This window comes from Octopus bimaculoides, chromosome 4 (assembly GCF_046866305.1).
Source record: "Octopus bimaculoides isolate indiv1 chromosome 4, ASM4686630v1, whole genome shotgun sequence".
NCBI classification, from domain to species: domain Eukaryota; kingdom Metazoa; phylum Mollusca; class Cephalopoda; order Octopoda; family Octopodidae; genus Octopus; species Octopus bimaculoides.
The window spans coordinates 109,334,782-109,362,281 of record NC_142931.1 but is presented as its reverse complement, the minus strand read 5'-3'; the positions used below and the strand labels follow the sequence as shown (position 1 = coordinate 109,362,281).

At 35.3% G+C, this 27,500-nt stretch overlaps 1 protein-coding gene and 1 non-coding gene across 3 annotated transcripts in view; both read right to left on the bottom strand.

The window, feature by feature from the left end:
* The window catches only part of LOC106875418 (collagen alpha-4(VI) chain), a 158,848-nt gene that overhangs the window by 27,636 nt on the left and 103,712 nt on the right, over positions 1-27,500 (bottom strand). For both annotated transcript variants that reach the window (XM_089351167.1, XM_089351168.1), the window contains exons 24-31: positions 27,108-27,236; positions 23,009-23,032; positions 21,881-21,995; positions 20,366-20,505; positions 18,507-18,621; positions 15,253-15,410; positions 11,453-11,567; positions 6,480-6,607 (exon numbers count right to left, since the gene is read on the bottom strand). In XM_089351167.1, the coding sequence (XP_089207293.1) occupies positions 6,480-6,607; positions 11,453-11,567; positions 15,253-15,410; positions 18,507-18,621; positions 20,366-20,505; positions 21,881-21,995; positions 23,009-23,032; positions 27,108-27,236 (924 nt within the window). The remainder of the gene's footprint in view (positions 1-6,479; positions 6,608-11,452; positions 11,568-15,252; positions 15,411-18,506; positions 18,622-20,365; positions 20,506-21,880; positions 21,996-23,008; positions 23,033-27,107; positions 27,237-27,500) is intronic.
* Positions 13,199-13,357, bottom strand: LOC149136197 (5.8S ribosomal RNA). The gene has a single exon (XR_016241752.1). It is a non-coding gene; the product is annotated as a 5.8S ribosomal RNA (ribosomal RNA).

Below are 27,500 nucleotides of genomic sequence, written 5' to 3'. Positions count from 1 at the left end.
ATTGTGTGTACAGGACCCTAACCACTAGGTCATGCGTCCTCACCCATATATATATATATATATATATATATATATATATATGTTTATACATATATTTGAGAGACCTGCAAGATACGGATGTGGAGGTCTTCAAGACAAAACTCGACGCTTTCCTCTCCACGATACCAGACGAACCAATGGCTCGAAGTGAGACACAGTTTAGGGCAGCGATGTCAAATTCTCTTATACACCAGATGTGCCATCAAAACTCTTGATTGGACTATATCAGGTGGAGGAGAAGAGCCATGCAAGGAACGTGATGAGAGCACAGCATAAAGACGGAAAATCACGGTGGTGCTCCAGCATGACCACAACCACTTGGCTGAAACCCATAAATAAAATAAATAAAAAAATATACATGTATATATATGTATATATATATACATATATATACATACATATGTATATATACATATATGTATATACATATATATACATACATATACATATATATATATATATATATATATATATATATATATACATATATATAGATATATATATACATATATATATATATATAGATATATATACATATATATATATATATAGATATATATACATATATATACATATATATATATACATATATATATATATATATATATATATATATATGAACATATATATATATATGAACATATATATATATATATATATATATATATATATATATATATATATATATATATATATATATATATATATATAATCATAAATATATAGGGATTGACAGTAACCTGCTTCTCCAACATACTGTCACTCCCTATATATTTATGATTATAAATGTTTTTTACCGAAAAGGTTTTTTCATACTGAGCTACCCGGCAAAATTGTTAATTATTAATTTTATTACTAATTGACGATTCCCTGCCCTGCATATCTATCTATCTATCTCTCTCTCTCTCTCTCTCTCTCTCTCTCTCTCTATATATATATATATATATATATATATATATATATATATATATATATATATATATATATATATATATATATATATATATGAACATATATATGGCGTATCTCTTGCCGTTTACGATAGGAAATGTTGTCCAGGTGATATGTTTTATATTCATTAATCATGTGTGCTCCACAGAAGTTCATTCTCTCCATCAAATTGACATTACCTGAAACGAAGTGTTTTTCTCAGGAACACAGTGTGCCGCTCAGTCCGGGAATCGAAGTATGATGTTTCGATCGTGAATGCAACACCTTGACGACTAGGCCATGTGCCTAATAACTAACTAAAGTGTTGATTTGTTTTTGTCATGGTCAAATTTTAACCGTTAGATTTGTTATTTTGTTATGTCAATAGCTTCGTGTTCTGAAGTGTGTGTGTTTGCATCAAAATATAAACATGTGACTTCTAACATAAAAATTATTAAAATACATGCGGACATATAAACACATATAAACCTAACGGACAAAATTTGACAGCGATTAACAAATCAATATGCGAGTGCTGAAACATGATAGTAACGGTCAAAGACCTTTAGTGTACGACTGGCCGTTGAAGAGTGTGCATGAATTCAATTAGCAAATAAGGAACAACACAAAAGCTTAACATATTCAACTGAATTCTTAATTATGAGATTCTCAAGGTCTAGAAACGTCATGCATAGATTTGGGAACTCTACAATTCCAAACCAACTGTAAGAATCTAATAAGGAAATATAAAAAATATAAAATATAATAAAACTTGAACATAATCGTTGTATCTAATGGAACATGCATTAAAGGAAAGCTGTTCCCCATATATATGAACAGTTTTTAGCATACATGGTGAACTTATGCACACACGCACACATATATATGTGTGTATATATTCACACACACGTACAGAGACGCGTGCACTCACAGATACATGTATTACAACACATTATAATGTCATTCACAGGAGGGTTGTGTAATTATTGTCGCATCCCTATTCCCAAATTCACTTCTCTAAATTATAGATACTAGATTAATATAAGTTTGTATAGGAACAAAAGAGAATTCAAAGACAAAAGAGTGTATATAAATTTTACGACATCAAAGCTGCCAGGACAAAACTAATAACAAGAATGATAATATTTTCCCTGTAGAATTTAAAAGCTCACTTTAAAATTTTTTTTGCACGTGTGCCAAGTGTATTTTCTTGTACTTCAACTACAGAAATGTTATGTTCTTATAGATGCTATCTTGCATATACAAGTGCATTAAAAACGTTTTCTTCGATGCTCTATCGACTCTACAATCCACCGTACTTAGATTTATTAGGATGATAATGATGATCAGGTTGAAAATAATAATTAATATAATTCCCTTTAAATAAGAACAAGAACAACATCATCAAGAAAAACAAGAACAGGAATAAGAGCATCATCAGCACATCTTCAACAACAAAAACAACACCATAATAATAATAATAATAATAATAATAATAATAATAATAACAACAATAACAACAACAGGAGCTCCGCGCTGAATAAGAACATGACTGTATGTTAAAACTTCTTTCAAAACATGAAAACAAGAAAACATCATACTCAGTAACAAAACAGGCAAAGGAATATCTAAGTGAATTCCAAATACAACAAATTCCAGAATTAGACGTACTGGAAACAAGCACAGAAAAAGCTAAGCGTATGAAAGCCCGTGCTAAAACCGCTGCCTTAAATATTCTTACTGATAGATGGCAAGAGAAACCTTTCAATGGCAAATACCCAAAGAGAGAGCTAATAGTGCCGATGTTGACAAAGCCCTTACTCATCAATGGTTAGTGGCTTCTGGCTTAAAATCAGAAACAGAAGGGTTTATAATAGTAGCCCAAGATCTATGCCTACCTACATGAAACGACTAGGCCAACATATTAAAGAACGGCAGCTGCCCAACATGTCGTGTATGTCAACAACAAAAGGAAAAATTGATTATGTTGTCTCCATGTGCGGTATTCTTGCGCCTAGAAAGTATCTCAACAGGTATGATAGAGCAGCACAATATATTCACTGGGTAATTTGCGACAATCTGGACCTGCCTCATGATAAAAAACTGGTGGGAACACAAACCAGCTGCAGTGCTTGAAAATGATCACATCTCACTCTGGAACTTCATCATTCAATCTGACAGAAAGATAGATGTGAATAAGCCAGACATTATATTGAAAGGCTTCAGACAAAAATCATGCCTTCTCATTGATATGACTGTCCTAATCGATATAAATGTGTCTGTCAAGACCTACCAAAAAACTGAGCAGGTATAAAGAACTTGAAATAGAAATTAGTAAAATGTGGAACCTCAAGACTAAAACAATACCTATTGTCAGAGGTGCCCTAGGAATGATAGCAAAAGGAGCTAGCTAAGATACCAGAAAACCCCAAAATGACAGAAATTCAAAAGATAGTGCTCATGGGAACTGCCTATAGCCTACGTAAAATATTGTCTGTGTTATCTCAAATTTGAACACAAACTCATAATTTTCTTGTTTTCTTAAACATTTTCTAGAACAATACTATGTACAAAACCAAATATATGACACCCTAGGCATAACACCAACATGAACTTCTAACTTGTCTCTTGAGGTCTCTGGGTGAGGCTTGGAGCCAACTTGTACAAATACAAAGCAAAAGTCAAACATATAATAATTATAGTATCCTACTACGTAAAATATTGTCTATATAATCCCCAAAACATTTTAATCTGTAAAGTGTTAAAATACTTTTAAATGTCTATAATAGCAAACACCTTTTACTGTCATCTTAACATCATACTATCATCAAATTACTATTAAATTACTTTTAAAACTTGTGATTTATTATAGGCACAAGGTCAGAATTTTAGGGAGAGGTAACTTGTCGACTATATCGACTCCAGTGCTTCACATGTACTTATTTTATCGTCCCTGAAACGGACGAAAGGCAAAGTCGGCCTCGGCAGAATTTCAACTACTCAGAGCATAAAGAGCCGAAACCAATACGCTTCAGGTATTTTGTCCGACGTTCTAATGATTATGTTTTTATATTTATAGTTTGTACTTAGAACAATGTTCTTTGCAAAATCAAATATATGGCAGCCTAGTGATAACATACTAGTGATTGGAATAATCAAAAAAGGAAATGAAAACTATCTGAGAATTATCCCTGGTTTACCATCCCTGCAAGAATTACAAAACATCGTTTTAACTTGTTACCCGTACTGAGAAGAGCTTTGTTGCTGTGATATCTTTCCCTTTTTTTCTTCTGGTGTTTCCTTTTTATCTTTTTCATCTTTTTTACTTTTCTCCTTCTTTCTTTCTTTCCCTTTTCTTTTTCTTTTTTCCTTTTCTTCTATCACATGAACAATCTTGTGTGTTCATCTCAATGGCCTACCAATGTATACAGTGAGTTTCTTTGCCCTTGGCGTCGGGGAGGCACTCGGCAAGAAATGGAAACAAAATTCAAAGAAAGACTACTACTACTACTACTACTACTACTACTACTACTACTACTACTACTACTACTACTAATAATAATAATAATAATAATAATAATAAGGATGTACAGCAAATATTCTGCCCAGTTACTTGACTTTAACCAATTGAGAATGTCTTTTGGTGGTTGACGATATGTGCATCTCTGATCACATGTAGAAGTAGTGGGGGACCATCATAACCATGTGTTGAAAGGAATTCTTTGGGGTGTGAGCCATTCAGTCCTGGAAACATAGGTGTTTCGTTTAACATCCTTAAACAAAACTTATTCAGGAATGGGCTACACGACCTGAAGAAAATTCTAAATGAGCTCCACCTGCAAAGTCATGCACTGTGTATCTTGATATGAGATCACCATGTCATATACATATGGTTGTGATGTATGTGCCTAGTATACCCTTACCAGACGGGTAGTCATGATGTATGTATTGGCTTGATATATTTGCACCCCAGCGTGAGTGATGGCATTCACTAATCACTCACTGAATAGTAATAATAATGTTCATACTTTTTATTATAGGCACAAGATCAGAATTTTAGGGAGAGGTAACTTGTCGACTATATCGACTCCAGTGCTTCACATGTACTTATTCTATCGTCCCTGAAAGGGACGAAAGGCAAAGTCGGCCTCGGCAGAATTTCAACTACTCAGAGCATAAAGAGCCGAAACCAATACGCTTCAGGTATTTTGTCCGACGTTCTAATGATTATGTTTTTATATTTATAGTTTGTACTTAGACGGTTTTATTTTTTTTAATCCCTTAAGATCCCTCTTTCTACAAGTATACATATGTATAGACTAAGTGTTGATTTCAGAATCCTTTTAACGTGTTTCATGATTATTGAGGCTATGTATCTGCACACATTGCGCAGGCCTATTTACCTATTTGTATGCGAGCGATTGGCAGTTACCCCTGCGTGAAAGTGTCTCCTTTCCTACGACACAAAATGAAAGGCCGTCACCTTAAAACCGATACACTTCAGCAACGATGACGTTGCAGGAGTCTCTGCGAGAACGCAAAGGACAAGAACAGGTACCACCTATTTTTATCGAATCCGAAAGAATGAAAGATAAGAGCAACCTCGGCAGGATGTGAACTCTGAGCGCAGAAAGCCAAACAAATACTTTTATAATTCTATTCAACGCTCTAGCGACTCTTCCAATCTGTACCTCCTGATTATTAAAAACATCAAAAAGTATTACTTTAGAAATAAAAGAGAATTTGTGAAGTCAGCTTTTATGAAGCTATTTTTATAAAATTATCTTCTATGAAGGTATTTTTTTTACAAAGGTATTTTTTTCATAAAACTATATTTTAGAAAGTTATTTTTTATAAAGGCACTTTTTTAAAATAAAGTTATCTTCTTTAAAGGCATTTTTTATAAAGGTATTTTGTACAGATCTTTTTTTCATAAAGTTATCTTCTGTAGAGTTATCTTCTATAAAACTAGCTTCTATAAAACTATTTTTTATAAAAGTATCTTTCATAAATATATCTTTTATAAATAGGATCTTCATAAAGATATGATTGCTCAAATGTCTGTAAATTTTAAGCTTCTCTACACGTTGTCATTAAATGAAATGTAGATAATCTATATCTTTCGTAATATCTTTTGTAGTTTTCCATATAAGTGATACTGTTTGCTTAATAATATCTGAAACAAGCAAATAGTATGAAGCAAACGACAATTACTGGTGTTGTGTGTAATGATAACAGAAGAGTGACTTTTTATAATAGGAACCTCTGTAGAAATTTCTATATAAAAACCTTACAAAAATAGCTTTATAAAAATAGTTTTACACAGTTTCTTTTCCTTCTGATTAAACTCAACCTTGCTGTTCTATCAATATGCCAGCAAATGAAATAATACACAGGTTATATTTTGTGCTTGATAGTAACTTTCCAGATGAATGGCAATGATTTCTTTAGATTATTATATATAAATGGTAATGCGAGAGCAAAATATGCTTTATAATACGAAAACTTACCTAGAGCCGCTGGTGTTGTACGTGAAATTATCTCTGTGATGTTTGTGCAGACCATTTGTCGGCAACAGTCATCATGAGGATCATTTATTACACCACAGTGACTTGGTATCACTCCCAAATTTGTACACCTGTATGCAGAAGAGAAAATACTGCGTAAGTCATCATAACATGACGTCACATTTTCATTTCATAGTCATTTATTCAAAATATTTGAGGTCGAAAGTATTTAGGATTTCGGAAATTTTTCCAGTTTTAAGAACGATTGTATATTTTGTATGTATACTTAATTTTATACAACTTTGAAAAGATGAAAGGTAAAATCGACTTCCGTAATATTTTTTACTAAGTACGTAAGATTCCAGAACAAATAGCGAAATAGATTTTTTCTGATGCTCGAACGGTTCTGCCTCCTGACCGCCACTATTTCTAAATTAAACACACGAATTGAAATTTTGGGGATGTGTCTTAGTCGATTAAATGTACTCAAGTGGTTTCTCATGAGGGCTCAAGACACATCGTGGCATGAGCACAAGAGCAGCGAGGAGATTTATCGACTCATTCTATCGGTTTTTACTGTTGTTGTTCAGCGCTCGGTTAGCTTTGCTGGACATAGCTAACGATGAGGATCACTCAGTTACATTGATGTTTTGAGCAGAGACACAACATGAAACATATCTACCAAAGCTAATGGTAGGTATTTTTTATATTTTAACGGTGCCAGGGGGACGAAAGCAAAGTCGTCCCCGATTTGAATTTGAACACAAACAGTAAAAAGCCGTAACGAAACAACGCAAGGCACTTTTTTCCGGAGCGCTAACAATTCTGCTAATCTACCGTCACATCTAAGAACCTGGTTGGGATTTTAAACCAGATACTGCCTTAAAAATATCTTTTTATAATCAGTATAAATGACCGAGTTAAGTATTTTACAATATTTAGCCACGTCGCTCTGAAATCTGCATTAAAATTTTGTTGTGTGGTTCATCAAACTTTGCCTTTTATCCTTCTAGAACCGGTAAGCAGCCATGCAAATACCTGGAATAGATTTAGTAACTTCCACTTCTTCTTGAGCAAAATTTTAATTTGCACCAAGTTAAAAGTAATCTAAATTACTTTTTGAGCATGAAGCACAAAAATTCTCTAACGCAATTTACATATTTTCATTTCTAGTTGAAGCTATTTTAACTTACTAAGTAACTAAAGCAAAGAAACCAAACATGGACACCTTTTTTAAGCTTTTGTTCCAAACAGCCGCACTTGAGATACGTCTCACAACATTGTGCCAGGCGTCTCTGTCTTCCATTAGCTATAGTAGACACTCAATCTCTTGCTGTGTATCTCTGTTACAGTGCGGAAGCCCACAAAATATAACATCTGATATGTTCCGTTGTTCAGTATGATAGTAGTGGCCAATAAAGCCTACCCTGCATTGAGCAATAATAATGAGTTATATGTGTCTACAAATCTCTTTGGTCTGATGCTCATGCCATGAGATGTTTTGAGCGCTGATAATAAGGTTAGTGTACATAGCACCAAAGCAGTTTCTTCTGCATAGTTCAGTTTTCTGCTCCATAAACAAGAATGTTCACTATAGACTCACTGAATAAAACAAGCCTTGTTGATTCTGAAATTCTCGATTGTCAGACGCTTTAAAACTTGTTACTGGCAGCCCTAGCATATCCGTTGTGTGAAAGGGAGTCTTTCATACTGTCAACATACTGTCAACAACTCAGTGTTTGAACTCATTGATGTCCTTCAGTTGCCTGTCATTGATGAAACAATTTGGCTGGCAGCTTTCATCTTCAATGATAGTCATAAATCCAGTCTTCTTCGTATCGAGAAACAGACCGAATTTTGCTGCAGAACCCTGCCAAACCTTGAAATATAGTTTGAGTAATTTCCCTATACTTCTGCTACTAGTATTCTCGTACGAATGTCATATAATCTGATTGCATCCCATATTAAAGTAAGGTATTCATATTAATTAAGAAACCATTGTTATTAAGAAGCCAAAATACAAATTGTGTTTTTATTGGAAATGTGTTGCGTTCTTGTACAATGCAGTACTGAAATCTAACTTTAAAATGGAGTCTTGACAGTGTACAAATCCTCCTTCCTCCTCACGACTCCCCCTCCTCACGACTCCCCTCCTCACGACTCCCTCTCCTCACGACTCCCCCTCCTCACGACTCCCCCTCCTCCCTTCCTCCTCCTCATTCATTCGGGATATGGGTAATGGTTTCATCCACTCTATTGCAGATGCTGCACAGCGGAAACATTTTCACAATCCCCAGGTTGACCCTCCAGTTCGTGGACAGAGCTTGGTCCTGCGCTGCCAGTATAGATCTCTCGGCCTCTTTTTTTTTCTAAGGTTTCTTTCATCAGCCAATCCCACCTATTTTCCAGCAACTTCTGTTGTGGCTGCATGGAATTAATTGTGTAGTCCCTTCTTGCGTATTTCTTCTTCATGTCCTTTTTATACTTCTTCCTTTGTTTTTCCTTTTATTCTCTGATCTCAAAACTTTCTTGTTCCTATCTGTCACTAGTAAAGTTTTCTTACTTTGGGCTAGGTATCTCCTTAAGCTCTCGAGTTCGATACGCATGCAGTTTTCCACACTTACCAGTCCCCTTACTCCATTTGCTCTCCTCATGTACGCCTATATCAGTATCTCACGTAGATGATGGGCTCCATTCAACGTTAGGAGCTTTCTTGACTTCCTGTCCATCTCCTTTAGCTCCTCTTCTGTCCACTTTAGGATTCCAGCGCCATACTGAACTACTGCGACTGTGCGCGAGTTTATTAACGAAATTTATGCTTCTAGCATTCAGCTTTGAAGCCAATATTTTTCTCACTCGCCGCAGGTATTCTCTTTTTGTTTTTTCCTTCATGTCATGGTGTTTGATTCCATCTGCCTCGAGTATTCCCAGCTAGTTATAGCTGGATTGAGGTTGAATTGCCTTCATCATTTCACCAGTATTCCTAGGTATTTATAGCTGGATTGACGTTGGATTGCCTTCACATTCCACCAGCTGAAGTGCCTTCATCATTTTCACTGGTTGAATTACCTTCATTAGCCACCATCCTGCCCCAAATTTCAGGCTTTGTGCCTATTATTACCATTATTATTATTATTATTATTATTATTATTATTATTATTATTATTATTATTATTATTATTATTATGTTGTTTTTTTTTCTTCTTTCTTCAAATTTTCTCACATTTCTCGCAGAGTGTTTTCCGTACACATAGGGCAGAGAAACTCGTTGTATGCATTCCCAATTTACACAGGCAAATTCACAGGTAAAACATGTATTTAAGAAAAAAAAAAAATTCATGAATGGATGTTGTTTTCACAGCGATAATGCTCTTCTCAGTACATAAGTCGTTCCAGTTAGCACGAATTTTTGCACTTCCTGTAGGGATGGTAAGCCTGGTATCATTTTCAAATAGGTTTCAGTACCTTTTTTTATCATTCCTAGAGATCCTACAATCACTGGTATGGTAGTCGCCTTGAGGTGCCACATTTTTTCAATTTCTATTAGCAAGTCTTTATATTTACTGATCTTGTCAAATTCTTTCGCCGCTATATTATGATCAGAGGGAATACTCATGTCAATTAATAAACACGTCTTCTTTGTCTGATCTTTTATAATAATATCCGGTTTATTAGCTTTTATAGTCTTGTCAGTATGTACGGGGAAGTCCCAGAGAATCGATACATTTTCTCCCTCAGTCACAGCTTCAGGATGGTGTTTATACCATTTGTCAGCGGTTTTGATTTTATAATGCTGACATATTGTCCAGTGTAAATACTGGCCAACTCTGTCATGTCTTGCTTTATATTCTACAGGTGCTAAGACTCTACACCATGAGATTAGGTGGTCTATAGTTTCAATCGCATCGTTACAAAATCGGCATTTTGGGTCAGCTCCATTTTTTATCACATTGGCTTGGTAGTTCCGGGTTAATAAGCTTTGGTCTTGAGCAGCCAATATGAAACCTTCACTCTCTGCTTTTAGCCCTGAACTTCGTAACCACTGACGCGTGCGTTTCTGGTCAACATCAGCTTGTTTGCTACGAGCCATATACTTGTCATGCAGAGGTTTCTGTTCCCATCTGCTAGCTAATTTTTCATGTGCTTTTGTCTTTGCAATTAATTTTATTTTCTTTGCAGCAGCAGTTGACGCATTTCCTTCAACCTGATCAAGCTGGTGGGTATCTAAGAGTTCGGTAGCGAATTTTTTGCTCTCTTTCAGAATAGAGTGATGTTTTTTCGGTTTTTCATGTTTTTCAACAAGTTTTAGCATCCAATCGTTGGTTGTTTCAAGGTATTTGGCCAGTTCGATTGTGGTGGTTTTGTACGTAAGTTCAAGCTGGATCAAGCCTCGACCTCCCTGAGCTCTGGGAAGGTAAAGACGATCCACGTCTGCCTTTGGATGGTGCATATTATTACAAGTCAGTAGCTTGCGGATTTTTCTATCAATTTTGACTATTTCACTGGTATTCCAGTTAAGCACATTGAAGCTATAAAGAACAACTGGGACTGCTAAGGAATTTATGGCTAACACCTTATTATAAGCATTCAACTCAGACTTCAGAACTGCTCGAACTCTTCTATAACATTCCTTCCTAACCTTCTCTTTCATGCTTGCATGCTGGATACCAGAGCCTTCATTTATTCCTAGGCATTTATAGGTTTGTTCCTGCTCAAGTTCCTTTATTATTATTATTATTATTATTATTATTATTATTATTAATAAAGCATTTAATATATGAGGACTGTGTTGTTAGTTGCGCATAAATCAGTGAAATGGTAGGAATAGAGTTTGTTATTTAACGTTAAAAAAGTTTCAACTGTGTACTAGAATAGTCTAGTAGTCAATATCATTTTAAGTTAATAAAAAGTCGAACAAGCTCGAGAAGGAAAAGGAAATAATTGGAAGGATAACGATTCTTATGTGTATAATTTACCTTTCTTTACAAATATATATTCCTCTCTTTCCATCGGAACACTCACAGAAATATTTGCATCCATCTCTCCATTTCTCACCCTCATTGTAATGCTTTCCAGCGAAGACGCAACCATCTGTATAAAGATATTAATACGAAAAAAATATACATGTATATATGTTTACATACACACACACGCACACACATATATGCACACACATATGTATTTATGTACATCCACATATATTCATGCACGTAATACACATAAAAATACATTTACGTATACGCACATACATAGGTACATACATGCACACACACACACACACATATATATAAATACACACGTATATAATATCTATATATATACACTGATATACATACATGTACAAACACATACAAGCATATGTATGTATTTATATGTGTATGTACGCGTATGTATCTTTGCGTATATATATATGTATACTTATATGCAACCATCTGAATAATGATATTAATAAACATATATATCAATACTATTTTATTATTCATTCTGATCAATAGTATATTTAATCAGTAATAATTATGGTTTGTGTTCAACCAACCGATTTGCTATCATCTACTAATGCAACTTCGTTAATATCTGCGCTAAAAATAGCGACAGAAAAGCCGATTCTTTACCCAAAAGATTTTCTTTTATATTTTAAATAATTTTTTAGAATTGATAATAAAGTATTTAGATCAATATATGAATGATAAACGTATCCTTCTAGTAAACTCAGGGAAAAAAAGTTGTTCGATCTTTATAATTCGTACCTTTGTTCAAAGATTAACAAAAAAAAAAAAAAAGAAAAGAAAAATAGCGTTTGGAATATAACACTAACGCACATACTGATACCACTACGAATTGATGTACGTAAATACATGCATACATACATACATACATGCATACATACATACATACGTACATACATACATACATACATACATACATACATACATACATACATACATATCCATACATACTTGCATACATATGTATATATATATATATAATAATAGTAAACAGTTAAAAAACACAATAGATGCACAAATATACGGAAAACAAACACAGGTCACCAAATCCTCATCAGTTATCGGTCAAATGCAATTTCGTGACTGCTTTGTACTTGAACCCGAGTTCTGGTGGTCATCTTTCTCAGTTCCCTTTCCTTCCTTCGTCACATTTTCCCTCCTCCGATTTTTTTCTTTCTTGATTTCCCTATGCCTCCCACCCGGCTCCTAACTTCCTTCTTTATCTTCCTTTCTTTTCGTTTTTGGATGAAGAGTACTATGTCCGAAATGTCAAACCCTTTTCGTTTCGATTTTCAAATGTGATATTAATGACACCTTTGTGAAAACGAGATCCACAGAGCGAACGCCGACCGAAGAAGTAGACGGCGGCGGCGGCGGCCGCCACGGAGGAGGAAGAGGAGGCAACGACGGCGAGGGCGGCAGGCAGAAGAGTGCGCACGAACGGCGGACGGTGCGTTCCCTGCTGCTGCAGCTGTCGGCTGCTCCGTGGCGTGTCGCAGCGATGACGGTCTGGCATTGCGGGAGACGGAGGATCGAGCGGCGCGCGCTCGCTAGTCGGGCCGGAAGCAGAAGCAGAAGCGAGAACGAAAGGCGAGCTGTTCCCGCCACGTACGGCCGCTTCCCCGGCGCGCGCCCTTTCCTGCGACTCCCGACTCCCCGCCGCTGCAGCAGCCGAAGGCTTCAGCAGCAACGGCGGACGGCTTTTCGTGTCGTGACCGCCTCTCGACCGGACGGGGCCCCGGGACGATGGGATCCCGGGGCCGCAATGTGCGTTCGAGGTGTCGATGTTCACTGAGTCCTGCAATTCGCATCAGTTCACGCGGATAGCTGCGCTCTTCATCGACAGACGAGCCGAGTGACCCCCCGTACAGGGTTTCGGTATTTGCTACTACTAGTGACTGACGACCGCCTACCGGCGCCGCTGCTGGGGCGGCGGCGGCCGAGAAAAAGGAAAGCGAACGGAAAGGAAACAAAAAAATTTTTAGAAATTAGGCGAGGAATTTGTGACGACGACGGCGGCGGCAGCGGAACAGCCTTCTTGAGTTTTTTGTTTTTATTTATTCAATTTATTCATCATATAATAATAATAATACATTGGCTTATGTGACCGAATAAGAGGGGTATGCTCAAAACGTTGTAGAGAATATGAAATTGAAACTGAGTTTCACATCTGAAGACGGCAATGATGTAAAACTCGAGTCACGGAGCTAACTCACAGTTTTAGCTTCAATAAAAGGACTACACGCTTGCACGCACACACACACACACACACACACACACACACACACACACACACACACACACACACACACACACACACACACACACACACACACACACACACACAATTAAATTAATCAGCTGTTTAGCAATGTACCACCAAAAAGGAAAACTACAATTGTCATTAAATATGACAGAACGTGTCAGAACAACTACAATGCTAGAAATAAGAGCTAAAGTGCTCAGATGCTGGAGTTAACGTACATAATTTTATACATAAATATTGACAGCGACCGTAAACGGCCGAAAGTAGTTTGGAAAAGGGAAGTTTATACATAGAAAATATATACAGAGAAGTACTGAAAATCGAATGTTATAATTTGGTAAGAAAATAGCTGCTATTAGTTTTGGACGGTTAATATGCAGAGTGAGTGTAATATTCGACTGAATTTAATACAATATTTAGATTGTTACGATCAGATTTGAATTCAGTCTCCACGAGGAAGATTATATCTCTTTCATGTCACAAGGTTTCATATATGTGAGATCGTATATATCCAATCCTATCGTTAGCAGAAATATATCCATTAAATTTTAAATAGAAGAAAGCACGCCAATCCAGAGTTACTGGTTAATCATGTTCGTGTTGTTGATTCTTCTCGATATAAACCATTATAATATCTTATCCTCTACCGCTCCCCTGTAAACAATAAGTCAACTGCAATTAGAATACTGTCCTTTCTTGTTACCTTTTACTATCGTTACAACTTTTGTCGTTTGCATTTGCTAGTGTCTACAACAATTGAATTGATACCTATATGCTAAGCTGTTTAGCTATTGCACGCTATTGTCCTTGAATTCATTTAAGGTGTGAAATATCGCATGCTACTATTCATAGGTTAACATCAAATATATGTAAACTTTATAAAAGCGGAGTTGTTTTTCTTGTCAAAAAGTATAAAAGTAATATAACCATATTTGATATATCTTTCGTTAGTTATTACCTCCGCCAAGGAAGGAAGTTATGTTTTCATCGGCGTTGGTTTGTCCGTCTGTCTGTCTGTGTGCAAAATAACTCAAAAAGTTGTGAACGGTATTTGATGAAACTTGCAGGAAAAGTTGGAAATAACACAAGGAACAGATGATGAAATTTTGGTAGTGATCCGGGAAATTTTATATATATATATATATATATATATATATATATATATATATATATATATATATATATAATGTGTGTGTATGTGTGTGTGTGTGTGTGTGTGTGTGTGTGTGTGTGTGTGTGTGTGTGTCTATGTGCTTGTCCCGTCCGTCGTTTGACAATCAGTATTGGTATGTCTACGCCCCAGGAAGTCAGTAGAATAGGAAAAGAGTCTGATAGAATAAGTACTAGTCTTAAAAATAGGTGCTGGTTTCGATTCATTCGACTAAAAATTCTTCAAGGCGGTGCCCCAGCATGACCGCTGTCTGATGACTGAAACAAGTAAAAGATAACAGATATGCATATATATAAAAATGACAAGAAAAAAAAACGTTTCTTTTTCGCTAACCTTTTGTTGGAATAGTGACTTTACCACCTCCAATATGCTTCTTGCCATACTTTGGAATAAGGATATGAGTGGTATTGCAGACTGGCATTTGACAACAGGTTTCTCCGGGAACATCTACCATTTGGCAATCTGATGGTAAGTTTACGAAGGTCGGGCATCTGCGTTCAATATAGACATACGGATATAAACATACATACAAATATATATATATATATATATATATATATATATATATATATATATATATATATATATATATATATATATATATATGTTGTTGTACTTGGGGATGGTCATATTGCCAGTTTAGCCAATATGACCATCCCCAAGTACAACAACATCTGTTTCAACACACGATTCCACATCAAAAATCTTGCAAAACAAATATATATATATATATATATATATATATATATATAGATGAAAATGAGGAGTTTCTAACTGAATAGGCTCGTTGAGTAAGTGCTATAATTGGTCATGCGTTAAGTTCCAAGTTCACAGCTGAGGCTGGACCTAGGGATCCGCGTTAGGCTTCTGAATTAGCAAGTATGTATTATATTAGAAGAAGAAGGACAATAAAAAATAAGGCAGGATGAGTATCTCAAATCATTTAGAATATCTAATTAGGGTGAATTTGAAGTCACACAGCTGTTTCAGGGATATCTCAAGTGATAGACTAGCATGTATATATATATATATTTCGATTAGGCGTAGCGAGACTTATAACCTCGTGTAGAACTCAACATACATATAGTCTAGAACACAATGTTAGATGAGTATAGAGTGGTTATAGGAAAAAGGAGATGGCACCGGAAAAAAAACAATGGTTATATAATGAACTTCATTAGCTTACAGCTGTTTCTGCTATAGGATGTGTTGGAATCTTAGTTTTTTGGTGTCAGATCATTCTATAGGCACCAACATTAACTTTCTCACTCCTAACTCCTCTATGATCTGAAGATGTAATTTTCCCAAATAAAGTGCATTTCATATTCAAGGCTCTGATGAAGCTTTGGGATGTTACCCAGAGACTCAACTAAGAGTCCACCGTATCTTATAGCGGAAACAGTTATGAGCTAATGAAGCTCATTACATAACCATTGTTTTTCCTGATGCCATCTATTTATTCCTATACATGTATATGTATATATATATGCATTTATAAGGATGATGGTGATGATGATGATGATGATGATGATGTCGGGTAGTCAAATGATCGTACTAAAAACCACGATAAACACGGTTTGTATTGAAAATATAGATGACACGACAATAGATCAATAAAATTTATTAATCAATGCATCAAATACACCCTATTTTTCATTAAACTAAGCAGTCATATGTACTTGAGATGAAGAAGTACATCGGACGTTTACAAGACCTTCGTAGTGTTAAATATCATGCACCCGGTTTGCCTTTGAAACAGCTGTAACAGTCGACTACCTCTTCCACCCCTTTTATTTACACATATATACACATGCATGCACGCACGCATGCGCACACACACACACAAGTTATGAAGAGATTGTAGATGGAAAAGTTGCATGATCAGTGGCACACGAAAACATGAAATAGAAGTAAATGACGAAATACAACCCAGTTACCATAATTTCCATATAGTGAAACAGAAAATCAACCGTGTCTTTTGTTTAGTTTCTTCACGACTGGGAGTATAAGGAGTCTTTACTAAGGAGTCTTTAAATGTACAAACATATGTCTTAACTCAGAGTTGCTTCACATAGTTTGGGGTTCAGTCCCACTGCGTGGCACTTTGGGCAAGTGTCTTCTACTATAGCCTCGGTCTGACCAAAGCCTTGTGAGTGGATTTGGTTGATAGAAACTGAAAGAAGCCAGTCGTATATATATATATATATATATATATATATATATATATACATATATATATATATATATATATATATATATATATATATATATATATATATATATATATATATATATATATATGTGTGTGTGTGTGTGTGTGTGTGTGTGTGTGTGTGTGTGTGTGTGTATACGTATATATATATTTGTGTGTGTATGTAGTGTGTGTGTGTGTTTCCCACCACCGTTTGACAACTGGTGTTCCTGTGTTTATGTCCCCGAATGTTAGTCCCCGAATGTTAGCAGTTCAGCAAAAGGAACCGAGAGAATAAATACAAGGATTGCAAAAAAAAAAAAAGTCCTGGCGTCGACTTGTTTGACTAAAACCCTTAAAGGTGAGCTCCCAGCATGGCCGCAGTCAAATGCCCGAAAGAAATGAAAGATAAAAAGTCTTTTCCCACGAGACTTCCAAATAATAACGTTTGTTAATCCTTAAATACTTTAAAACTTGACAAATAAGTTTTTATCTTGCAACATGGCTTCTTGCTGGCTTGCGCTTCCAAAATAGGCAAGTTTTATCTACAGCACTTCTCTATGTAATTCTACTTTAAAAATCGTTTCGTCCAGCTCTTTTTGTATATCTATGAAACCAGATATTGCTTGTGGTAGATGTTTGCTCATGTGTGTAATGTGTACAAATTTACCATAGTATGCAGCCTGTATTCAAAGCCACAAATCAGATCCAACGTCTAGACAGGAAGAAAAGATTTGTGGCACCTTTTTGTTTAGGTGGGAGCTGATTTCAAAATCATGAATTTTAGAAAAAAACATTTTTCTTTTAAATTTGTGACGGTTGTTTTTTTTTAATATTATTGTTGTAATTTAATAAAAAAAAAATCACTAGCGCATGCGTGGTTGTGTGGTAAGAAGCTTACTTCCCAACCACATAGTTCTGGGTTCAGTCTCTTTTCGTAGCATCTTGGGTGTCTTCTACTACAGCCTCAGGCCGACCAATGCCTTGTGAGTGGATTTGGTAGACGGAAACTGAAAGGAGCCCACCATATATATATGTGTGTGTGTATCTTTGTTTCTTTGTGTCTGTGTTTGTCCTCTTGACAAACACGCTGCTTGACAACCGGTTTTGGTGTGTTTACGCCACCGTAACTTAGCGGTTCGGCAGAAAAATTCGATAGAATAAGAACCAGGATAAAAAACATAATTCCTGAGCTCGATTTGTTCAACTAAACAATCCCCGTCAAGGCAGTGCCCCAACATGACCGCAGTCAAATGACTGAAACAGGTAAAAGAGAAAAGCAAAAGATACCTAAATCCCTTTTGTTTTTAGAACCCTTTACAGTTCTGGCTTGAACACAAAGAAATGATAAGTGTATTTGAGCTCATGATCCTTGAGTAACACCACTATTTATTACCTTTCGGTGCATTCGTATATTCCTTGAGTGGCGTTAATACATTTGCATGAGTAATCACATCCATCCGTCCACACTTGGTCTTTGGGATAATAACGTCCTTTGTACATGCAACCCTCTGAAAATAGAAAAGAAAATATAACAGAGACGGCCGTAAGGTCTGCGCCACTGTACATTTTATTGTTTCAAGAAGAGAATGAAATGAGCACAACTGGTGTATACAAAACACCATTTATTAAAGCTGGAAGCTAATCTCATTACAAGGGAATCTTGTTTTCGATCATTGTATGCTCTTTACAATGTTACAAGGTAGCGGCCATGTATCAGGCTAATGCCTCTGGAAGAGGTTATTTACCAGGAAGAGGCTATAGACTGGGAAGAGGTTGAAGACTGGGAGAGAGGGAAATAAAAAGTGAGAGTGAGAGTGAGAGAGTGTGAAAGAAAGGAGGAGCCACGTGACGTAACGAGAGACCAGTCAACATATCCGCGATGTGGTTAATATACCAATCATTAATAAAGTAAAGATAGAGGTAAATTTACCTCAGCGAGTCAAATTGACCAACAAGGGCCAGTTTCCCGGTTTCATGGCGTATATATTCCCCACCTGGACGGGACGCCTGTTCGTCGCAAGATTACTCATTTTTGCCAGCTGAGTGAACTGGAGCAATGAGAAATGAAGTGTTCTGCTTAAGAACACAACGCATCAACCGGTCCAGGAATCGAAATCTTACACATCATGAGTCCAACATCCTAACCACTAAGTCTCCACATTAATAAAGTGCTTTACTGTTGTATTCAATCCGGGTCATTTTGTAATGGAAAATACATCACTGTTTCGATAAATGACAGCAAAATTAGACAGAGACACGTCGAGAACCATTAGAATTCAAATAGATTCAAAATACAGTTTCCATTGAGTTCTGAATAGCAGTGATGTGTCTAGAAACTCCGAATTCATATCTATAGATGCTAAACTTATTAATTTATAAAACAAAATAAGCAAAAAACATAAAAAGATTTTAAATGAATTAGTGTGACAACAGATGTGGAATAGTAATGTTACTATTATAAAGTGATCCTGAACTATAAAAAGAAAATACATTATCTTTAAATGGAATAGGTGAGTGTTATGGTAGTAATTTCCCAACCAAACAAGACTGTGTCTGACTTTTCAATTTACAATTTTAGCTATGTCACTTATTCTATTAATGCTCTTGGAGGTCCCATAAACTCCACAATTACCGTTAATCTCATTATAGGAATCTCATTCGTTAATGCATATTTCTTAATTATGATAGAGAAAGAAACAAACTTCATCTATCATTTTAAATGATATTAAATGGAACTTGCAAGACGGATCGAATCTTATTATTTGTGTGGTCTTCTGAGTTCAAATTTCGCCGAGTTCAACCTTGCCTTTCATCCTTTCGAGGTCAATAAAATATTTACCGGTTGAGCACCAGCCTCGATGTAATCGATTTGCTCCCACTACGAATTTCAGTCGTTGTGTCAATATTTTAAAGGGCATAGCGTAATGGCTGTGAGCGAGAAGTATCGTTATCGCACCGGAAAAAATACGTAGCGGTATTTCTTCCGGCTTTACGTACTCAGTTCAAATGCCGCCGAGGTCGATGTAGGCACCAATCAAACACTAGGGTTGACGTAATAAATAGACTAACCACTTTCCCTGAAATTTCAGACCTTGAGCCAATAATAGAAAGGATTATTTTTGTGGCCTCTTAAACCGTCTTCACAGATGTACGTCATTGAACAAGTTTTGTCTCAGTTTTACAATTTTTGTATAATCAAATACTCTTAAAATCCCTGAGAAATAAATAGTAAACAGATTTTAAAATACATACGGATTGAGTGACCGGTTGACTTGTTAGACGAACCACCAGAATCAATAATTGTCCCTTGATCGCATTTTATTTTAGGACAACATTCCCCTGCTAACTTCACCTTTTGACAGTTAGGAGGCAAATTGGCAAATTGGGCACACCTGTAATAAAAGGTAAAAAAAGATAATATATAATCTAGAAAGGTTTCTTCTGTCGAAATAAGTACAAAAAAATCTCCACCAATCACGTTTTTGATTTTTTTTTTTTGAGCAATCATACATTTAAATACATGAAGAATTGTCAAAGATGTAAGTATAGCTGAGAGGTTAAGAAGCTCGCCTTATAATCACGTGGTTGCGTGTTTAGTCCCATAGCACATAATCTTGGGCAAGTGTCTTCTAATATAGACCCTGCTCAACCAATGCATTTTGAGTGGAAGCCCGTCGTGTATATGTATGTATGTATGTATGTATGTATGTATGTATGTATGTATGTACGTATGTATGTATGTATGTATGTATGTATGTGTGTGTGTATGTATGTATGTATGTATGTATGTATGTATGTGTATGTATGTATGTATGTATATATGTATGCATGTATGTGTGTGCGCGCGCGTTGTCATCTTCTCATCGCTTGACAACAGGTGTTGGTTTATTTATATCCAGGTAACATTAGCGGTTCATCAAAAAGACCGGTAGAATAAGTACAAGACTTGAATATAATAAATACTGGGATTGATTTGTCTGACGAAAACTCTTTAAAGTGGTATCCTAGCATGGCCACAGTACAATGACTGGAAGAAGTAAAAGATGAAAGATAAATAACTAAAGATATTATACCAGTAACATATCGAGAAGAAACTGTATAAGTAAATTAGAAGGTTATTATGATTATAATACGAAAAGTCGTTTACATTGTCGCGTGCCGTTCTAGGCAGGTTCATTGTTCGTGGAATTATTAAGATAGTTTTGAAATGTTTAGAAACTTCACTTATATTGTAGCAAAATACCGGCTAGCCGATATTTTGTTACCCTTTTTGAATAACTGGTGTTTAGTTTATTTAAGATGTCAATAATTCAAATCAAAGAATGAATATTTAATCTCGCAAACTTAAATTCCGGATGGTCCCTTGTTCACGAGATCAGTTGGTTGACGAAGAAACAATTTCGTATGACATGACTAAAACAAGTTTTAGTTGCAGAATATTTATGTGAAGGGGCAAGGCTTCTAACGAACCCTGCATTCTATGAGTTTCTGGGACACCAAATGAAAGGAAAAAGCCTTGAACAGGATGACTACCGAGAAACTTAAAGGAAGAAGAAATCAAGGAAAACAGAGAATGAAGCTTGCCGATAGCCTTACGAGCTGGTTTCAAAAGGTCCGACCCAATATCGTGTGAGGAGACAGGAGGACATCGATGTCTATGATCAACAATGCCTGTAGATATGGCACATGAAGGAATAGAGATAAATCACTAATTATTGTTGTTATCTGCAGTGTATATAATATGTAATGAAAAGAAAATAATCTTACTTGTCATAACATCTAGCAATTCCTCTCAAACCATCTTCGCAGACGCACGTCATTGAGCAAGATTCCTGCCACGTTTCTCCGGGTTTATATATTTTTGAGCCAACCAGGCAAGCTCCTGGAAATGTTATAAGGAAATAAAACAGTTAGAAGAGATTGGCATAATATGAAATCAATTTGTAGACGCTATTTATAACGGAATAGCATATGGACAAGTTGGTTTTGTGAATAGAATATGGACGAGCTAGTTTTATGAAGATTCATCTTTACTTGAACCTTTAAAAGTTTAGTACTACAAGTGTCTTTTGAACACAAACATTCAAGCACGAAAGAAAATGTTACTTACTTTTAGCATTATTTATGCAGCTGCATAATTAAAATACATAATTAATTTATTTAAAAGTGATATGATCTATTTTTCTTTCTCCGACAATATGAGTTGCATACCACTTTCAAACGAACTATTAATACGTTTTAATTACGTAATTATATAAATGATGAAGCCATTGAAACAGCAGTTGAGTACAATTAAATTATCAGTCATATTTGAAATTTATACTTTTTCAGCCCTTTATTTTAAATATGTTGCTCACAACGATCTTTATCTGTCAATTCTGTATATACATATAAGTTTGCTCCACCATATTCTATAGCATTTTAATGAAGCATTAGAATTTAACGTGTAATTAATTGAGCTCTTAATTATCGTGAATATAACTTTTGATGTTTATACATCAACGCTATATAAAATCAGAAAGGAAGTAATGTATTTTGACTGATAACACATTCTAGTACTTGCTATAGCGTTTGATCCTAAGTACTAACTTTCATGCAGAAGATCAGCTTTAACTGTTTAATAAATACATGACCACCAGTTTAATTCAAAGTTATTGTTTGCTTTTAGCTATCAGATTAATTTCTTTAGCTTTCATTTCTGTAGATGTTAGTAAACATGTATTTTATCATTTTTAGAAATATTTCGCTGTCATATGTTATTCTAATCTGCTTCTTTAACATATTCAAATCCAGACCATTCTTTTAAAAACCAAAGCAAAGAAGAAAAAAAACAAAAAAGAAAACAAAAAGAAAAAACGGAAGAAATTTCAATTCCAAAGAAAGCAGGATACGCACCATTCTGTGGAACTGAAGGAGTTGCTGAAATAATTGAGATATGTCAGAATTAGATTTGTATGAAATATTTGATTCCAAACAAGAATTAATCTCTTGTATTTTTATTTGTTAACAGAAAAGATTAGATAAGGATGAAATTGCATTAAAATCATAGAAATCTAACAGACGCTAAAAGAATATATACGAAAAGAATATAAATTAATAAACCAAACAACAAGCTTACTACGTAGAAAAAAAAAGAAATTAGGATTTAAATGAAATTAAATAAAGTATTCTAATTTCAATTTCCCAAAGTTTAAATTATGTATATGTATGTTTCTATACATATGTGTGTCAATATATATATATATATATATATATACATACATACACGCACATATATATACACACACACACACACACACACACACACACATATATATATTAAACTATACAGATATATTACTATATATATATATATATATCACTATATATATATATATATATATATCACTATATATATATATATATATATATATATATATATATGTATATATATATAACTATATATAAATGTGCATGTGTGGGAGAATGTTTGTCGAAGAGTGTGTGTGTGTCTGTATATATATAATACAAATGCCTATATATGTGTACATATTTATATATAAACATAATACATATATGTATATCTCTGTCTGTCTATCTATCTATCTATCTATCTATCTATCACATGTACGTATATAGCGAACGTATATATTTAGTGTTAGGAGCCATTTTTACCGTAAAATCAAGTATATTATTTCATGTGCAATAACAAGTCAAAATATAACGCTAGCGTTTATCCCTTTACTATATATCATATTAATAGATCTAATTTAAAAATTGAAAGAAAAACCAGCCGATCTGTTTATACAATCTTTTGTCTTTTATTTGTTTCAGTATGGGACTGCGGCCAAGCCAGGGCATTAACTTGAGGTGTTTAGTCGAAGAAATCAACCCCAAAACTTATTTTAAAGTCTGGTACTTATTCTCTCGCTTTCTTTTTCCGAAGCCGCGAAGCTATGAGGATGCAAGCAGACGAACACAGTTTGTTAAGCGGTGGGGATGGAAGCAAAAACACAAACACAGACGTTTATATATATATATATATATATATATATATATATATATATATATATATATATATATATATATATATATATATATATATATCTATATATATATATTGGGTCATCCTATATATAATGCGGTCTTTTTTTTATACTTTTATTTTTCAAAATTAAGATAAACAATGTTCTTTTTTAATCTAAAATATACTCTCCTTCATTTCCTACGATGCTCTTCCATCTATCTGGTAGACCTGCGAAGCCCCTTTTCCAAAATTCACTTGTTCGTGACGAAAAATACTCCTCCAGTACTGTTCAGACCTCGTCTACAGTATTCATATTTTTTCGTATAAATGATTTTGAAGACTGCGGAATAAATGATAATCAGATGGGGCAATGCCGGACGAATATGATGGCTGGAGCATCGTTTCCCATTCAAACTGCTCCAGCCTTTGGAATCTAATCCTTGTTGTGTGACCAAGCATTATCCTGACGGAAGAACACCTTCTGTCTTAAAACCAAAGATGGTAATTTTTCTTGTAGCACTGACTTGAATGACTGGTTGAATGACCAAATCCAAGCTTCTCTGCTAGTTCCTCAACAGTTACGATAGAATTTTGTTCCACCAGGGTTTGCAGGAGTGCTCGTCGAGCTCTACAGATCTTTCAGGACGAGGCTCGTCTTCTTGGCTGTAATCTCCCGCTTGGAATTTCTAGAACCACTGACGCTGGCTTACACTTACTGTCCGATCCTCATAAACTATATTAATATTCCTCGCACTTTCCGTTGCGTTGTGGCCTTTATTGAAATCATAAGGCAAAATATGCCGAATATACATCTTTGTTACTTTCGTTACAGCTTTGTTTGAAAAAACAACTGTTAAAATCGTACTGCTCTCCTCAAAACTTGCACCAAGAATAAGTACAAGGTAAAATTAGCACCTGCTTTTACAAGTTGATACGGACAGTTTATTTCGTTCCCCTCATGCAATTGGAAAAACGCATTATTTATGGGATGACCCAATATATATATATATATATATATATATATATATATATATATATATATATATAAATATATATATATATATATATGTATATATATATATATATATGTGTGTGTGTGTGTGTGTCTGTGTGTGTGTGTGTGTGTGTGTGTGTGTGTGAAAGCGAATGGCCTCGTGGTTGGGGGGGGGGGGTCATTGAAGATGGCAAGATCGAGGTTTCGATCCCCGGACCGGGTGGTGATTTGTGTTCTTGAGCACAACACTTCATTTCTTGTTGCTCTGTGATCACTTCGACATGATGCACGAAGGTTGTTTAAGAAGAAGTTGTTGAACATTCAGCTGTCACTTACTACAGACCAGTCCACAATATATATGTAGGCAACGTGATTCCATACATATATATTGTTTCTGCTGTATGAAATTCAGTTAAGAAGCATCGGTTGGCTCTGAGCTATAATAGAAAGCACATACCCAAGATACCACGTAGTAGGACTGGAGCCGAAAGCACGTGGTTGCAAAAGAGTTTATTAACCACACAGCCATACCTCCTAAAAGAAAGGTAGCGCTCATGTAATATTTCAGGGTGTCCGAGACTGATAGCAGTAGCAGGCGTCAGAGAGGCAGTTAATCTTATACCGAAGTCCTGGTTCGAATTCCTTCAATGGAATGGATTCCTCTACAGTCACCTAAGCGTAGCGTATTACTATCTCGAGACCTAGGACTTATAGGTTTCCAAGGCGTATAACTGAACGAGATCTCAAAATTCTTCATGAACGGGAGGCCAGTTCGTTGCCGACAGTTACTCGTCTACAGCTGAGCAAACTGGAATAACGTGAATTGAAGTGTTTTGCTCAAGAACATAATGGACTAACGTTCCGGGAATCGAAACTACGATCTTGCGATCATGATTGCTACACCCTAGCCACTAGGCCACATGCCATCAAATATCTATGGGTAGAAGTAAATATAAAAAACCCGGTTAACAGACTATCTCATCATAATTCTTACTTGAAACCATTCATTGTCACGCAGTTTCCATCTATTGAATGTCACCCAAAAGGCTCTGGTCTATCCGAGATTATATCAGATCACAGTTGTATAATTGCCACAGAGTGAGATCGAACCGGAAACGTTGCATTTGTGAGTCGAATTGCTAGCATAAGACTTAACTCTTATCTTATTGCAAGTAATCATTATTTTTTTAATGCTTTGAATGTAACTATATTAAGGCAAATGGTTAAAAAGTTGGCTTCGAAACGACAAAGTTCCGGTTCGAATTCAAATCATGGAAGCTTAGGCAAATGCCAATTTCTATAGTATTGGACCAATCCACATTTTGGGAGTAAAATTGCGTTTGCTTCGTAATCACTTAGTTCCGGGCTCGAATTCAAAGCGTGCCATCTTGGGTAAATGTCAATTTCTATAGTATCGCATCTATCCATATTTGGTGAGTAAAACTGGATAGACCCTACCGGGGGGATTGTACCTGCAACTTTAAAAAGATACATCCTTATCGCATATTGTGTTACACTGAATATACCGAGTGTTACAGTAAGGGTGCATGTGTCTCAACCATTTACACTTTAATCCAGGAACAAATAATTCAGTAGTTCAAACAACTGAAGCCTCAACATCAAACGACAAAGATTCGTTGCCATTGTTGCTAAGTTTCTGGTGAGTTCTCATCGATTGATCGATCAGGAGAGGCGTATAGCCGTGACTATACCGTATAATTTATGAGATTACAAAGAATGAACTAAGAAAAATATATGAAATCGGAAAACAGGATAAATTTTGATTATTCAAGTAACATACACAAAAAAATCTCATTATGCTAAAGTTTGTCCCTTAGAATGAAAACAAAAATCTAGCGGTAGATGTTAGCGACTCTCAAAATACTGTGGACAGTGACGGGGAAAAAGAAAGTGAAATGGGAGAAATAAATACACATCCAAAAATCATAGGCACAAAAAGTTGGGGTTGAGAGAGGAAGATAAGGATTACTTACGGCAACTATGACAATACATAGGACAGGTTTTCTGAACCCAAACTTGCAGATCTGGCGCAGTACAAATTGCTATACCAAACTGGTGGCAATTTGTTTTGTCAACACATTTAGAAGGTATGACCGGATCAACTGTAAAATAATACGTACAATTTAAAATTTGAAATATCTACTGCTCAAAGCATATCATAGATCAATTTTCGCTTTGTACATTTGATTTAAATACTAACCAACAAGTATTCAAATTACATGATAAGCATAATCAATTCATTTAAGGATGTGGTGGTTTATGTATGTATGTATGCATGTATGTATGTATGTATATATATTTATACATAAATATATATACACACACTGGCCAAAATAAGTTTAAGACCGATCATGACAGTTCTATTC